The sequence below is a fragment of the Callithrix jacchus genome, chromosome 19 (assembly GCF_049354715.1).
Source record: "Callithrix jacchus isolate 240 chromosome 19, calJac240_pri, whole genome shotgun sequence".
In the NCBI taxonomy this organism is placed as follows: domain Eukaryota; kingdom Metazoa; phylum Chordata; class Mammalia; order Primates; family Cebidae; genus Callithrix; species Callithrix jacchus.
In genome coordinates, this window is record NC_133520.1 from 37,283,274 (window position 1) to 37,300,324 (window position 17,051).

The window sequence follows — 17,051 nt, forward strand, 5'->3', positions numbered from 1 at the left end:
TATTAAGAGGAACGAACACTTTTCTCATGGCAGGACCTCCCTGGATTCAATAGAGCACACATCTAAATTTTCTGGCTGTTAGTATTTTTTAAGTATGGAGTTAAGAGGAGGGATCAGGAGGTATTCTCTTAGTCAAAGTATCCTATGAATTAAATGATCACCCACCCAATATTTATAAAGAACTTATTACCCTGATTTTATCTCTATTATATGTATCAAAACATCACTATATACCCAACGAATATGTACAATTATTATTTGTCAATTAAAAAAAATTTTTTTACAGATCATGCTAATTTTTTTACGGATGATGTTCATTGATTCTTACAATAGCTTTTGAAGTAAATAGGAAAGCTGAGATCCCATATTTTAGAGTTGAAGAAACTGAGGCTCACAAGTGGTAAAATGACTTGATTTAAGTCCCACAAGTAATAAAGTGATAACAGCCAGGTTTAGAACTCAAACCTTCTAAGCTTTAATCTCTTCTCCTTCAAAATTACCTGGCCGCTTAAATCCCAAGAAAGGCTACTTTTACAGTAGAACTATATACCCCTCCACTTTCTAATGCTTTAAGTAACCAGGCTAAAAAACATTCCCCTAAGTGAGCACGATTTTGCTGAGTTTGCATCTTTTGTTTTCTGGGTCCTTCCCAGAGAAAGGCTTTCTTGCTTTACCCATCTTAAACTTTGTAAATCAGGCTGTTCTCAAGCTGACTATCTCTTAAGAGTACAGCCCAGAATCTGGCATACCACCCACATTCTCCCCAGTGCCTGGGGCCTCACCTGGGTTAATGATCGAGCCCTGGGGCTGAGGGATGTCACACACTTGATATATCTTTACTGGGTTCATGGGCACCTCCTTGGTGCCATCATACATCAGGTTGAATTCTCTGCTCTTATTGAGAGCACAGCGCAGCTGGGCCTTCCATTTAGCTGGGTCAGGGTCATCCACCCCTTCCTGGTACTTCCCTGTCTCTACAGCCCAGGCCTGAGAACAAAAAACCATGGTGAGTCCTACCATTGCCCAGAACCACTGCAAAGTGTGTGCTTACCCTTTCTCATAGACACACACACACACACACACTCTCTCTCTCTCTCACACACACACACACACACACACACACACACACAACTACCTCACCATCTCAACCCCAATTGACAGAGACTGCAGCACGAAACACGTCACTTAGGATCAGGCAAGGCAAGCACCTGAGGGAAATTAAGCCATGTGCAAACACAATATATTGAAAGGAGGAGCCTTATCTCAAGCATTGTTACCAGCACCCATCATGATGACAATGCTATAAGGAAGGGCTGAAGATAAAGTCTGGGGAAAATATGCACCAAAATGCAGATGGTAACTCTGGATAGCAGAATTTCAAGTAATTTTTTTATTGCTTATTCATTTGTGACATGAGTTGCTTATACAACAATAGGTAAGACAAAGAGGCATGGCAGAGGATATGAAGAGTTCGGCCTTCTGGGTTCCCTCCTTTCAGTCTTCAATCTGATATATAAATAAAGAATTACAGAAACCAAGTGGTTTTGGGAGGGAAGGAAACATTGGGAGTTCAGCCTGTCCCACTGGCAGAGGGCCTCAAGTCCTAGAAAATCCACACCCCTTACCTTTCCCTATCCCCTCAAACTTCTACTTCATGAGACACATCATGCTATCAACCACACCAGTGGCTGGCACAGACTAAAACTACTTTGACTCCTTCTCTCTGGTTTCTAAATATGAAAACTCATAGCGCTTTTACCAGACAAGGAGAAGAAGTTTGCCTCCTCAATGAGGAAAAAAAATCGAAGCCACTCAAGCCATAGACCAAGTTACTCAGGAGCAAAGCAGGGAGTAGACCCCTAACCCCACATTTAGCTCTAACAGGCATTCTTATTTCCGCTCATGGGATAGCCACTCTCCCCCACCGTGGACAAGTTCTCTGATCTCTTTGTGCAGGAGTACAACTTGTTCTAATGGCAAAAAAGTAGGTGCCAGTAGCAGAGAACTCAAGACCGGAAGCACACACCAACATTTTCAAGCTAACAGGGTATATGACTTGTCCAAACCCAATCTCTTCCTCTGATTCTGATCATAGGCTTCTTCCTCAAGCTGAAATTGAATTTTTCTGTCCCATCCTTCAAGATCTTTGGTCTCCTTCAGCCACCTGCTAAAGAACCTCACAATCATGACAAAGTATCCTCAAGAGTTAATCTAAATCCTCCTCCCCCAATTCAGATCACTTCCTCTCAGATTTCGGTCCCTCCATTTGTTTTGTGGTGTGGAATGAAGACATTTGACAAAATTGTCCTGCCCCAGGTGGCGAAGCACACACTAGGAGGCCTAACTCCTGCTCCATTCTATCCAACCCCCTATAGGAGATTTCAACTTCACTGCTCGTGGTATCTGGAAGGCCTATCGCCAGTTAACTGGCAGTACCTGGCTGCTGTTTCCCCACGTTTCCCTTCTGTTCGTTTGATCCACTGTGCCCATGCTAACTCTGGCCCCACCCAGCTGACTTGGGCTATGAAGACTTTGGCAGAGGTCTGCACATTTCTGTGGCTTCCTAAAGCTTTGCTCCTCCATGGAGAGCAGCCAGACCAACCAGAACAAGAGCCCCAGCCTTCCTGCTCACCGTTCAGCCATTCCCAGGACCCACCCAGATGGCACTGAGGCCCCCAGGCTGATGCAGTGAAGAGCCATATTCTTCAAGACTGGAACTTTAGATTCAAGAAGGGGAGCCTAGGAGAAACTATGTGGCAATCATTGTGACTTATAAACCTTGCTTGTTCAAACCCATTCAGAGTCTTGCTAACAAGAGAGTCTGATCATTGTGCAGGTCCTTATTTCTCTTCCTAAAGTGGAAATAATCTCTGCATTTTTACAGTGCTTTACAAATCCCTTCCCATACTTTATTTCACTTGATTCTCACAGGCAAGACTAGTTTCATCCCCATTTTACCAAGGGGGACACTGAAGCCCAGAGAGGTTACAAAACTTGCTCAAGGCAACACATGCCGTTCATGGTAGAATTTGAGGTCAGGTCTTCCAATTCTTGATCATAAAGGGCAGTATAATGGGGGGCAGGTGGGATGGAGACAGAAAGTCATGGTTTCAAATCCTGGCCCCACCAGTTACTGGCTGTGTGATTTTTGAAAAGTTATTCAGCTTCTCTGAGACTTGGCTTCTGCATCAATAACATGAAGGTAATACCTCCCTCACAGGGTTGTCATGAGAATTAATGGATACAGACACCCATTTTATATTAGTTCCCCACCTGGATATTCTGCTAAAGGCCATCAGAGCTTGGTGTTTGTGAAAGCACCCTCCCTCTGCACTCTGCAAACAGATGCACAGACATAACTAAAACAAAACCACCTCCCCACAGCCCAATTTTCCTCAAGCCCCAAGCATGCAAGCCCAAAGCATCATTCTCATGAGTAGGGCTTTCGGGAAGTAGTCTCTTCCCCAGGGCCAGTCACTGTCAGACACTTTAACAGAAAACCCAGTTTCAGACCATGGCCACAAAAGGCCAACTAGGCCAGGATGGGCCCCTGCCTTTCTCAGTGCCAACTCCATAATTGGTCCTCAGGTTTTTTTTATTTATTGAGATGGAGTCTCACTCTGTTGCCCTGGTTGGAGTGCAGAGGCATGATCTCGGCTCACTGCAACCTCCGGGTTCAAGTGTTCTCCTGCCTCAGCCTCCTGAGGGAATACAGGTGTCCGCCACCACACCCAGCTAATTTTTGCATTTTTTTTTAGTAGAGACAGTGTTTCACCATATTTGCCAGGCTGGTCTCGAACTCCTGACCTTGTGGTACACCCACCTCAGCCTCCCAAAGTGTTGGGATTACAGGCATGAGCTACTGTGCCTGGCACAGTGCTCGTTTATAGATGCTAACTTCATCACTTTTATATCATTATTTAAAATCTAAATGAAGAGCACTCATTTACCTTCTAAGTACCTTCAGGCCAATTTTTCTCTCTGCCTGTCCTCTCTAGACCTGACATAACTGAGCTGCGTGGGAAACATGCAAAGATGCTTTCTTTTGAATCCTGCACTCACATTTTCTGTCTTTTCCAAACCCAGTCTCAGTAAGAACCTGAGGCATGAATCTTGCGAGGCCCACAGTAGAAACTGTATTTCACTCGTGACTTCTAGCTTATACTCAAAGAAAAAAAAGGCAAAGCTTCTCAGTGTCTTGGAGACACAGGAACTAAAGCTACTCATGAGATGGAAGTGACCGAGACATAAGAGGGTCTGGAGCAGAGGCACATAGCCTCCAGGGTTTCAATCCACATGAAAACCTTTCCCATGAGAAGCCTGTCCACTTACTTCTGTCTTAAGTCAAGCTTTGGTTTCACTTAAATTTTGTAAAATGCTATGTGATTAAGTCTTTTCAGTTAAATAAAATGACTGTCATATCAGTGCTATTTCTTATTTTTAAAAACATATTTATACAATTAAAACATAACTAAATCACCTTTAACTTTTAAGTGGCAGTTATAAATGAGGCAAAATATTTTAACTCACAGGAAAAACCAGGTGCAAATGGCTCATGCCTGAATACTCTGGGGGACTAAGCAGAGAGGATCATTTGAGCCCAGGAGTTCAAGATCAGCCTGGGCAACATGGTGAAACCTCACTCTACAGAAAAAAAAAATACAAAAATTAGCCAGGTGTGGTGGTGTGTGCTTGTATTTCCAGCTACATGAGAGATTGAGGTGGGAGGATCACTTGAGCCTAGGAGGTCAGGGCTGCAGTGAGCTATGATCATTCCACTTGCACTCCAGCCTGGTTGACAGAGCAAGACTCTACCCCCCCAAAAAAAAAGAAAAAGAAAGAAAAAAACTTGCTGAGATCCCTCTATACCAATCCCCTAAGCTATACTGGGTGCCTGATAGTTCTGCCCTGGTCTGAGTATCCATTCCCAGGCCAAAGACCTCTCTCCATAGCAAGAGCTCTGAGTGAGGAGGAAGAGTCAACTGCTGATCCTTGGTAGCTTTTGAAATAATCACATCACTACAATCACTAAAAATAAGAGTTTTAGCCAACCCCAGCTGGCATCCTTTGGGATGTGATTGAGTACCTTCAACAATGGGAAAGAATAAAGGGCTTCAACCATTGCAGACAGGCCCCCAGAAGAGGAATTACTATGCCTGCTGAGTTTGGGCACCCCCATCATAAGCATTCTCTTGGTTTCACCAGTTTAGGTCTAGTATATTCCCCATACCAAAAAAAAAAAAAAAAAAAAAAAAAAAATCCAGAAAGTTCTGATGGTAGAAGAAGTTCTTTACCTTAAAAATGGTATTTTCCTCTTCTTGTTGAGGGCTATGCCGGGTGGCATGTTTCCAGGGAATCTGGAAGCGCTTAGAGTCCCTGTGTAGCCAGATGAGCCCAGGGTAGAGGCCACTATCCACCTGGGCCACCAGCCAGGGCTTCAGCCGGACTCTGCGGGGGTGGAGGGCCATGCTCTGGGGGTTCAGGGGGAGAAGTGGGAAGAGCAGAAGAATTAGGCCAGCCACTGGGAACCCTTCCCAGTCAACTTTCCCATCTACTAGAGCTACAGTTTCACTAGATTACAGCAAAGAAACTAAATATGGGAATAAACTGTGCCAGGTGGGAAAGAAAAGAGGTTAAAAGGTTCTTTTCATTGATTCCAAAGCCATTTATACTTCATGCTTTAGCCAAATCAGACTTATCATGCAAGTAGATCACATTTCTTCAATTTAAATCCTGAAGCAGAAAAATAAAAAGGTGATGTCATCCTGCTGGAACACAGTCCTTCCTGAAGCACCAAGGGCTTTGGAAGAGAAGGGAAATTGTTCTTTTCAATCTCATCTCAGGAGAAGGAAGAAAAAAGTTACAGAAACAGCAACAATTATATAAAAAAGAAGCTGAAGCATGTTCTCTTTTTAAACAAGACAACTAAAGGTGAATGGGAATATTTTAGAAAGAAATGACACCACCATGGGGAGAGAGAGTAGGTGAGGGGTATATTTTGGACTTGAGTCCTCACGTACATGGAAGAGCAGGCAGTGTGTCCACAGGGATCTGAAGAGTCGACTTGGCTTTCCCTTGGCCGCTCAACGGTTCTGTATGGAGAAAAGGTGCGTCTCAGCTGGATTTCCATACAACAATCCAGTGTCTGGGAGAAGGACTGGGAACACTGGTGACAAAGGCTCTGAGAACACTTCTCCGCAACTTAGTCTGGTAAAGCTCAGAAGTCCTAGGATAACCAAACACTAAAGTACTAAGAGTACTTAGAGCACTAAAAACAGTCATGAGACAAGCTTTGCATGGCTAGGGCGGCCTCCTCCCTTGGGTCTGTTTATCTCCCAATGAAGGCTGGAGTGAACCGATTGGTTGCAGGAGCCAGCCTGGGTAAAGTCTGCAATTGATTCTCATAAAAATACATGTGCCTAGCAGATAACATTCAACAGCAGCTGGCACTCACAGCAGAAACAAAAGCCTTCCCAGATTGGGTGCCTGATAAAAAAAAAAAAAAACTAGTCACTGGAGAATTCTTTGCCTGAGATGTTGTGTTTGGATTTTCTGGTGTTCTTATTTTGTTTTTACTTAAGATGAGAATGAGATGCCTGGAAAAAGAACGCTCATTCAACAAATATTTGTTCATCAGCTACTGTGTGCCAAGCGCAGTGTTAGTTACTAAACACTAAAGCTCAATGTTCCTTCTTGAGAAACTCCACATTGGAACTTCTCAAGCCCCACGATGGCCTGAGGAGGAGTGGAAGATAAATAGGCTACCTTCATACAGAACGATCCCTACCTGGATCACAGTTCTGAAACCAAACACCCTGAGTCAGGTGAAGGCTCCTACTCAGAAGAGTTTAGCTGACGGAGAGGCCCATAACACCACTTCTCTCCCCAGATTCCCAACAAATGTGAAAAACCCAAACCCAACTCGGCGTCTGGCACTTTAAGAGCAAGGCAAGACCTGCTCTCACCTGAGCTTTCTGACCCAATTACCAACTCCTGCAACTGAAACCTTCCCCCTGGGAACACAGTAGGTAGGCGAGGTTGGCATGAAGTGTTCAAGTGCCCCATGTAGTTGGCCTTGAATTACGGTGTTTTGTAGGGCAGCATGTGAAATCATCAAACCATGGGGTACATTTACACCTTATAAGAAGGAGGGGATGCATATTCTCTCAAGGGCTAGTTTTACCTTCTGCTCCCCAGCCCTACCACTACTGAAAAGGGGATGGAGCAAGGGAAGGAAAAAGAGGATAGGGAAATTGGCACCAAACCAGTCAATATAATAAGGAGCTTTTGAGAATTTCCATTGCAATACTGGTAAGTGCTGTGTCTGGGCCTATCAAACATTAAAATCCACCTCTTGACCAATAGTGTATTTGAAGAAAAGTCCGAAAGGGCTTACTGCAGTTGATCCAAAGCCCACCGTGAATAAATGAAGGCAATCAGGCCAAGATCAGGAGCTGCACCTGATGATGGGAAAGGTGAAGCAGCCACCCATAGAGATCAGTGATTAAGATCGAGAGCCCTGGGTTCTCAGTGTTCTCCTAAGATGGAACTACACATGAGCAATCCTGCCTCGGCCTCATGGAAGGAGCCCAAGCCTGCCCTCCTCCAAGCCCATAGCCCTGCCTCCCTCACTGTAAACCCTCTCCACCTTCTGAAAGTCAGCCAAGATCTCCCCCACCTACCACCTATTAACTACAACTAAAAACAGGCAGAGATGGAAAAATTGAAAACCCAAATGAGGGAGACGGGAATGGTTCATTACGTCACAACCACAGGCTGCCACATCAAGTAGCCATTAACAACAGGTGTCAGAATTTTTATTATATTCAAGGAAATGTTTACAATACGAAGTTGTGGGGCAGGGGGAATACAGCATACAACTTGACTGTGTAGCACTATCTCCATCTTGTAACACAGCATATACTTGCATACACACGCACATACACACGGAACTGAAAAGAGGAAATAAATACACCAATGCAACAAGATATTTGTAATGATTATCTAGTGATGGAATTATGGGTGCTTTTTACATTCTCCTATATACATTATATATGATTCATAGTTTCCTACAATATGTTACAATTTTTAATTTAAAAAACTACAAGTAATATTGTTAACCTCAGGACAATAAGACATTTCTTATGAAGGATGGTAACAACAATCCTTTGTATCTGTGTAGGCTTTACAATTTTTGCATGAACCTTTACCTAAACATCTATGATTTCACCCTCATGACCTGAACATGGTATTCCTATGCCCATTTTACATCTGGGTTAACTGAGGTACCTAAGTCAGGTCTGTACCAAACCCTGCCACTGCAACTTGTCTTCCATGTCCCTCTCATCTTCTTCTATGCACCAAGAAAGTAAACTAAAAACATCAACAAAGATCCCAACGGCATAGAGGGCCAATAAAGTGACTGAGGTGGAGACTGCGTACATCCACTCTCTAACACACCTAAATCAGAGTTCTCTTTCAAAACAATCTCACCACCTAAATCCCAACACCTGCAGAACCACCTGAGCCTAGCCGAACTCATCTTGATATCTCTAGCAGCAAAATATAAGGCCTGTGTCTCTAACAGGTATTTAACCAGCCAAAAAACAATGATGCAAACCTATCTATTCCCCTCACACTGAATATAGAAGCAGGGACACTTTCAGTTCCTCGGGGCACTAACTGTCCTCTCCCATACCTCCTATTCTAGGGAGCAGGTCCTCCATAAACACCCTCATTGCCACCTCCATAGACCCTCCCTTGACTAGTTTCCAGGGGCACTACCACACCAAAGCTGAGATTTAGCCGTCAGTGGTTTTGCTCAGGTTAAAACACACGCCATTTCTTGCAGACAAGTCTGAGCAGTCCCCGTTCTTCCCTTTCTCCTGAAGGAAGTGAAATGCCATCCTCTAAGTTCTTCAGGCTTCCCTGTTTAGTTGAGCCCTGCTTAGGGGTAAACTCTGGGCCTCTAGCCAAAATTCCCACACTCTACGCCCTGCTGGATGGAAGTTAGGGTCTGGCAAATGGGAGTTTCAAGGTACTGAGTGCCACTCTCATATATCATGCACACGTCTCATCCTAAACCACACTCCTGGGTCAGCACCAGCTTTCACCAGTCCCACCCAAGTGCCTTCCTCTCCCTTCCCTCACTTCCACTCTTGACATCCACCAAGAGAACAGGTTGAGACAGGGTGACCCCTTTACCACAGAGCAGGCTCCCTGTAAAGAGTGGCGCCTCAGACCTCCTTTCCAAGTCAGGCCTGAGAGACTTTCCCTATTCTCCACACCGCCCTCCAGCCCCTTCGGGCAAAGAGGGCCCACCACCAGAGCAACCACACCCCAGCGCCATCCTCCCCAACACCTACCTCCGCTCCTTGGAAATCCATGGGTGTCTCCCAGGCCCAGGGCGAAGGGCCTAACTGTGCCAAACAGACTCAGGGAGGGAAAACAAACCGCCAATGCTTCCCCAGCTCCTGGCCACTCTCACCCCAGTTTCCCCAAACGCCCACTAGGACCAAGGGCCAGCGGACCTGGGAAGTCCCCTCTCTGGGGCACAGGGGCCAGCGGCAAGTTGTTAAGACTGAAGGGGACGCGGTGCTCTAGCTGTACCAAATAGCGGGGTGGGTGGGGGCCGAGAGCAGTGCCCTCCGCTTCGGCGGTGGGGGTAGGGAGAGCAGACACATGTGTGGAGTCGGGAGGGGCCTAGCGCTACAGAACTGGAGCCGCCCAAAGCTATCTAGAAGAGGGCGACAGGCACCCAGTCCCACTGAGTAACCCCCGCATACACACAGATGCCCCCAAGCAAGCTCTCGCACCCCCACAAACTCCACGGACAGGTCCTACTCCACCCACGGGGGAGCCTCCCCTCCCTCAACCTGGTCCCCAGAAGTTGGCGTCCCCACCTTTGCTCAATCTGTCCACCAGAAGCGGACGTCCCTCCGAACTAAGTCCGCAGCGAAGATCAACCGTCGCTACCACCACGCTCCTCGACGTCTTGGCCAAGGGGCGCCTGGCTCTACCCAAATAGGGACTGCGGGTTCCTTTCCCCGTCCCGCACCAGCCCTTACCTGCCCGGCCCAGGTGCGCCGAGCTCACGTCAGCGCCTCGCCCCAGGACGCCGCAGAGCTCGCAGCGGCCGGCCACGCCTCCCAGGTGCGGCCACGCCCTCCGGCGTTCGGGATTGGCGAGTCGCAAGAAATATGATACTCCGCGTTCTGGGCGGCCCTGCCCAGCGGTGCCCGGCCTCTGTCCCACTCTACTCCCCCGCTTCTAACTCCGGCTAAGAAAGTCCCAGATTCAGGCCTAGCCCTTACGCCTCAGGGCTGGTGGTCCTGGGAACTGGAAGCGACTGGGAGTTCAGATCTAAGTCGAGAGAGTGCCTCCTTCCTTCACGACCCATAATTACCCTGCAGTATGCAGACAGTTAAGCACAAATAAGGGTTTTGAGATGCTGGGTTGGCCCTACTACTCGTGGGCCTGTGTAAGTGGAGTTGTCGTCAGAAAGAGATCCAGGACACTTGGTCCTGTCTGGGGGCAGCCATAGGCTTCCAGGAATAGAATTCTACCTTTACTCTGCCTCTTACCCTTGTGACCCTTGGTAAGTTACTTAGATTCTTGGTTTCAGTTTCCTCATCTCTTCAATGAGAACAATAATTTCTGCCTTTTCTTTTTTGTTGTTGTTTGCTTTTTTCTCTTTCTTCCTCTTCTTATTTTTTGAGATGGGGTCTTGCTATGTTGCACCAGCTGGTCTCCAACATCTGGGCTCAAGGGAGCCGCCTCAGCCTCACGAAGTGCTGGGATTACAGGAACTGGCACCCAGCTCTGTTCCTTTTTTTTTTCTAAGGCAGGGTCTGGCTCTGTCACCCAGGCTAGAGTGCAGTGGCACAAGCAGAGCTCAACCTCCTGGGCTCAAGCGATTCTCCCACCTCACCCTCCCAAGTAACTGGACCTACAGGCATGGGCCACCATTCAAGGCTAATTTTTTTTTCTTTTGTAAAGACAGGGTCTCACTATGTTGCCCAGGCTGGAGTTCCTGCTTTCTCTAATCACTATCATGTAATGATTAAAAGCATAGCTTCTCAAGCCAACTATTGGGGTTTAAACCCCAACTCCATCAGTAACTACAGACTTGGGAAAGTTTCTTATGTGTAGAAAGAGGTTAGTAATAGTACCTACCTCAGGGGTATTGTGGGGATTCAATGACTACATATAAACTGCTTGCAACAGTATTTGGCACTTGTCACATGCTTTATATGTACTTGCAATTATGATTGTTGTAAAGACTAAAAGTACTATACAGACAGTACGTCAGAGAACAGGAAGGCATTCCTTGTTATTACCTGAAATTCAAGTCCTGTATGTATCCTAACAGGTGTTTGTTAAGATTTCCCTCACTCTCCTCATCTATCTAGAGGATAGGTTTGTAGGAGACTGTGTAGCAGTAAATGAGACTTTAAAAAATCCCCCACCCTCAACCACTAGCTGTCATAGGTGAAATGGGGAATGAGCAGGTCACTTAGGTTTTGGTGTTTAAAGTAATGAGTGAGAAACCGTGGAGGAGTGGTGCAATGAATTGAATTGTCACCCCCCCACCCGCGCACGCGCGCGCACACACAGATAATTGTATTTTGAAGTCCTGACCACCCTCCCAACCCCAGCCAGATGTCTGAATGTGACCTTATTTGGAGACAGAATTCTTAGAGAGGTAATCAAGTTAAAATGTAGACATTAGGGTGAGCCTGAATCCAATATGAATGGTGTCCTTATAAAAGGAAGAGATTGGGATACAGAAGCAGATACCCACAGAGGGAAGGTGATATGAAGAGACACGAGGAGAAGACAGCTAGCTGCAAGCCAGGGAGAGATACCTGGAACAGAGCTTTTAGTCACATCCCTCAGGCCCTTGATTTTGGAATTTTAAACTCCAGAACTATGAGACAAAAAATTTCTGTTGTCTAAGCCACCCACTCTGAGGCACGTTGTTATGGTAGCTCTGGCATACTCATACAAGTGTGGTGAAGAGCCCCAGATTGATAATAACATAGACCTGATTCCAAGTCCCAGTTTAGCTTTGAGCTGTAGCCAGAAGGCAGCAAGTCCCCAAGGCCTGACTCAGCCAACTCTGTCTCAACCACTGCCCTATGGCCACTCTTCCCTTCACTGGGAGAAGGACTAGCCCATCAGCACAGCTAGCTATTTACTGCTGATGAGCTCACTAGACAAGTAGCGTCTTCCATCCGGCCCAGGGCTGGGTGGGGACCAAATAAGGTCCACTGCAGGTGTGTGAGAGGGATGAGGGATAAGGCCATTGGGAGAGTATCATTTGAGGGGAGTCAGAAGCCCAATGGCATACAACTATGAGCTCACACACACGCACTCACTTTTGCACCACCTGAAATTCCCATGACTAAGGGGATGTCTTAAGCATCTTCTTTAGAAGACATATATTTTGGAATCAGAGAACTCAGACTGGGAGGGTCCTTCTAGATGATCTAGATCGAGACTAAAACTGACTTAGCCAGTTTTTACCCACACAGTATTTTAAATATCAGGAGATCTCACATAAACATCCAGATTCTCAGCATCTCTTAAAGAGTCAAGTGCTCTGGATGCTCCACCAGCAGTTCTACCTGGCAACAGCTGCCCATTTAGAGGGAGTCTACACGTAGCAGTCAGGACAAACTCACTCTTTTGAGCTCACTCATTAACTTTAATTGCCTGACCCTGTAGGCATCTGATTGCAACTTCAAGGCCAAACTTCCCCTTTTCATAGATGAGAAAACTGCGGCCCAGCGAGGTCAAGTGATTTGCTCAAGGACATATAGCATACCAGCCACAAAACCAAGACTAGAACACAAACCCAGGCTCTATCCGCTTGGACCCTGCTCAGATCCCCAGCCAGAGTCTATTCTGACCTGTTCTGTACTGGCTGTTAACTATTTTTTAAAAAATCACCCATGGACCTAGAAACTGTTGATATTGCCACAAGCAAAACAAAGTCCCAACTCTCATGTCACTCAACTGAAGAATTAATGAAAGGGGGTAAAGCAAGGGGGATTAAGGTAGAGATCAGGAGGAATTCCCTGACTCTGCAAGCATCGAGCCTTGGCAGTAGGCCACCTGATGTCTTCTTTTGTTGATACACACTTCATCTGCTTGATCTGGAGAATAGAAACATCTTGTGAGTCTTTCCCCAGGCTCCTGAGGAATCTTCTGTATTCTCAAAAGAGCTTCTTCAGGACTCAGTCATTCCCAACATGCCCTGGGCCTGCAATGCTCCCATCATTTTGCCCTCCATTGATAATCCGGTGGGGCAATGCTGACTCACTAGTGAGTCTTGAGTTTCACGTAGTGGGATGTACATTTCAGCACAGGGGCCCTGATTCACAGCCATAGGGAATGGGGGAATTCCCCTCTCCTGTTCCCAGTCAGCTCTCATTTGGTAGGGAGGAGTTTCTTTTACCATCCAGAGACTTTAAACTCTGCAATATCAGACATGTAACAATAAAACTATGGACTCAAATCCCACTCTCTTCTTAGCAGAGCCAAGGGCGTGGCAACTGAGACTCCTCCCTAAGGCTCCATACAGTGGAGAGTTTAGTGTTACTGGAGTCAGTGACAGCCAATAAGCTGTGCACCTTTGGTGAGGTTGCGAGTGGGGTCGGGACATTGCACTAAGCAATGCAATTCTGTGCTTTCAAAGGAAATCAGACTCCAACCTCCCTTCTGGAAGGCATTCTGGAGCCCATCAGGTCTACTCTCACTCTCCTCTTGGCCCTGGTTTATCTCTGTCTCCATCCAAGTATCCTAAAGCATCAGGGCTGCAGATGATCCTAACACATTGCCGAAAGCACAGCCTAACCTGTAATGCACATTGGCTGTTGCTCTCTATAGTACCCTCTAAATTCTAGAATCACCAAGACGGCAGGAAGCATAAAAGAACCTCACTTTCCAATCCAAGCAATGGCACAGACTTTGGCTTTGGACTCTAGGAGAATTCTCTACCAAAGTGTTCAGAACATCTTCTGAGTCTTTCCATAGTCAGAAAACCCTTTTTATCCTTGAAGCAAGCTGAATACTTTGAGAAAGTGGTCTCAAAGAAGCAGCTTTCTTTATTAGTGCAATGTCCCTTCCCCACTAACAACCTCAGCAAAGGTGCACAGCTTATGGGCTGTCACTGACTCCAGTAACGTGAAACTCTCCACCGTACGGAAACTTTGGGAGGAGTCCCAGTTGCCATGCCCTCTGCTCTGCCAAGAAGAGAGTGGGATTTGGGTCCATGGTTTTATTGTCGCATGTCTGATATTGTAAAGTTTATATCTCTAGGGGAGACAAAGGAGGAAAAACAAAGCCCAGGAAATCATTTGGAAGTAAGCTCCCCCTTGAGGCCCTCCCTTCATTCTTCTGCCCCTTCATTGCAAATCTTGAGGGTCCACTTCCCATTTTCCCCAGCATGGGGAGCTTCCATTGGCTCTGCAGACAAAAGAGCCAAATAAGAAGCTACAACCACCATGAGTGTGAGAGTTCACAGTTCTGATTGCAAATATGCTTCCCCATTGGGACAAAACAGTGGCCTGATTTTGGCTTCATGATCAGCACCAAACCTGTGATTCACAGCACCTATCCTGTGATTCTTTGCTGCTTTGAAATGAGATAGTGGATATGAACGCTCTCTGAAATAGGTGGAGTGCTGTGCAGACGGAGCGACCATCACTGCTGATATCTGCTCTTTCTTTCCTTTGTGTAAATAATTCTCTCCAGACTTCAATCAAGTCCTAAGGGCAACAAGGTGCAGGCCCGACAGAAACTAGCACAGTGTTAGGCTCAGTTTGAGCTACAGAGCACTGGACAGTGTGTCGACGTCAGAAAAAATGGGGACTCCAGGGGTACAGAACCTTTGGAGGGGCAGTGTGGCAAGAAGCTGGACTCCTGTTCAATATGAGAGATTGACCAAATGTACTTTTCTCCTCTCCCACCCCACACCACCTCAGTACAATGACAGTGAAGAAATTTTTTAAAATATATTTATCTATAAGGTTAAGAGATGACAAAAAGCATGGGAGTAGAGATAAGAATGGATGAGAGAGTTCAACAAAAATATTAGGAGACAAAATATTATTTCAACAAAAATAGGAAGTAGGTGGGGCAGATGCTTTGGTTATAAGGCTTTCAGTACTATTTGATTAAATCGTAAAGCAGATTTACATACTATTTAATGGAAATATTACTTTTTTTCAAGAACGAAGAAAGAGCACTTGGGAAGTCAGGAGACCTGGGTGTCAGATCTTTCTCTGGCACTCCATGACAGCAGAGATGCATCACTGTTGCTGTCTGAGCCTGAGTCCCTTCATGCAACAGACATGAATGAATCCCACAATTGCCTTCTAGTCCTAATGTCACCTAGCTCTGTGATTAAATTCCAGAGGCGGCACTGAGATCCTCAGAAAAACTAACCATGCTTTGGAATGAGTATAAATTTGTCTTCAGTTTTCTGTCTCTCATTTCCCAACTGTCTGAGCAGTCTGAGCCTCAGTTTACTCACCTCCTAAATGAGAATGCTGCCTTTTTCACAGGACTGACTATAGGATTCAATGAAATAAATAAAACAATACCAGGTCTCAGAAAATGTCATTCTTCTCTATTGCTGCATTCCCCTCCCCATATTTAGGCAACAATGTGGCACAGTTCAGGGTACCTGGTATTCACTTAATAAAAACATGCAGCATTAAGTAATGTGTTACTGTGTATTTATTCTTGGGACAGTGAGGATACAAAGCATCTCTTCTCTGCTGATTGGATTAAGAGCAAGGCCCAAGTGTGACTCTCAGACCCTAGATAAGAATTCCCTTGAGGAGAACATGGCTAAGGGACAGGGATGACAGGGTAGAAACGAGAAGTTCTTTGACCAAGTAGCAGCCCCACCCTTCACCCTCCACTGTCAGAATGTTCTCTTCATTTAGTCTACACGCTCAGCCTCAACCTAGACTGGCCTCCTATCCAATGACCCTGGCCTTCTATGGAAGAAGGTAAAGATGGTGTCCATGGGGAGTTCCACTGTCTTGAGTGGCTCTGGACTGGCCGGGGAAAGTCAAAGGACTACCTGCCACACTAATTTCTCCACATTGCCTAAAATTCCAGTTGCATAACATTCAAAAAGGTGATTCTATCTGGTCCCTACCCCAGACACGGACAGCCTAAACCGCACCTCAATTTCTACAGCTCGAACCTCAGCCTTGTCCAAGTTAAGCTGGGGCCTAAGAAGTGACTAGATGTCACGGAGGGCTAGCCCAGTGAAAGAAGAAAGGAGAACTATATACACAAGTAAGGGAGTTCAGTACCAATCTCATGTAACCCTGGCTGGGAGAGCCCCAAAGTCAGGAGCAAATAGTTTTGGTTTTTCTAAGACAGACCAAGACCAGGGCCCTGGGTCCACCTGACATGAGATACAAACATGATTCCTTCAGTAAATATTTATTGAGCACTATACACCAGAAAAATCGCCCCCCTTTGGAAACATATTGTCTCCTATTTCTATGAAAGCCTTCTGTTTAAACTTTCACATATGTGTCTTTCTGCTGTTGTGACCATTTCCCAGCTTCCAGGCCCACTCCAATCTCTTCTATAGCCCTTTGTGAGCTCCAGTCCCATCCCTGTCCTGCTCAAAAACATTCTGTGATTTCCTAGTGCTTACTGAGTCAAGAAACCTTATTCTCTCATCCAACAAATGCCTATTGTTTATCTACTGTGTGCCCAATTTCTGCTCTAGGTGCCAGGGACACAGCAGTGAGCAAGAGAGACAAAAATTTCTGCCCTCATGGTGCTTACATTCTAGCTGGGGAGACAGGCAATAAACAAGATAAAAAGTATGTTAGTCCAGGTTAAGTTCTAAGAAGGACAACAGGGCAACTGGAAAAGATTAGGAGGGGGTGGAGTGGATGCAAATTTCAGATGGACTAACCAGGGGAAAGATGTCATTTAAACAAAGCTCTAAGAATGTGATGGAGGAGCTGGGCTGGGCAAGGTGGCTCACGCCTGTAATCCCAGCACTTTGG

General features: G+C 45.9%; 1 protein-coding gene across 8 annotated transcripts in view; it reads right to left on the reverse strand.

Moving 5' to 3' along the window:
- Positions 1–17,051, reverse strand: part of IRF6 (interferon regulatory factor 6) — a 218,629-nt gene that overhangs the window by 9,884 nt on the left and 191,694 nt on the right. For 4 of the 8 annotated variants that reach the window (XM_078357055.1, XM_054248242.2, XM_078357056.1 and 1 more), the window contains 3 exons: positions 6,021–6,092; positions 5,295–5,471; positions 783–987 (listed from right to left, as the gene is read on the reverse strand). In XM_078357055.1, the coding sequence (XP_078213181.1) occupies positions 783–987; positions 5,295–5,468 (379 nt within the window). In that variant the 5' untranslated portion in view covers positions 5,469–5,471; positions 6,021–6,092. Of the gene's footprint in view, positions 1–782; positions 988–5,294; positions 5,472–6,020; positions 6,093–9,365; positions 9,583–9,902; positions 10,102–17,051 lie in introns of those variants that run through there. The other 4 variants (XM_008985620.5, XM_002760764.7, XM_035280993.3 and 1 more) reach the window with 4 other exon arrangements.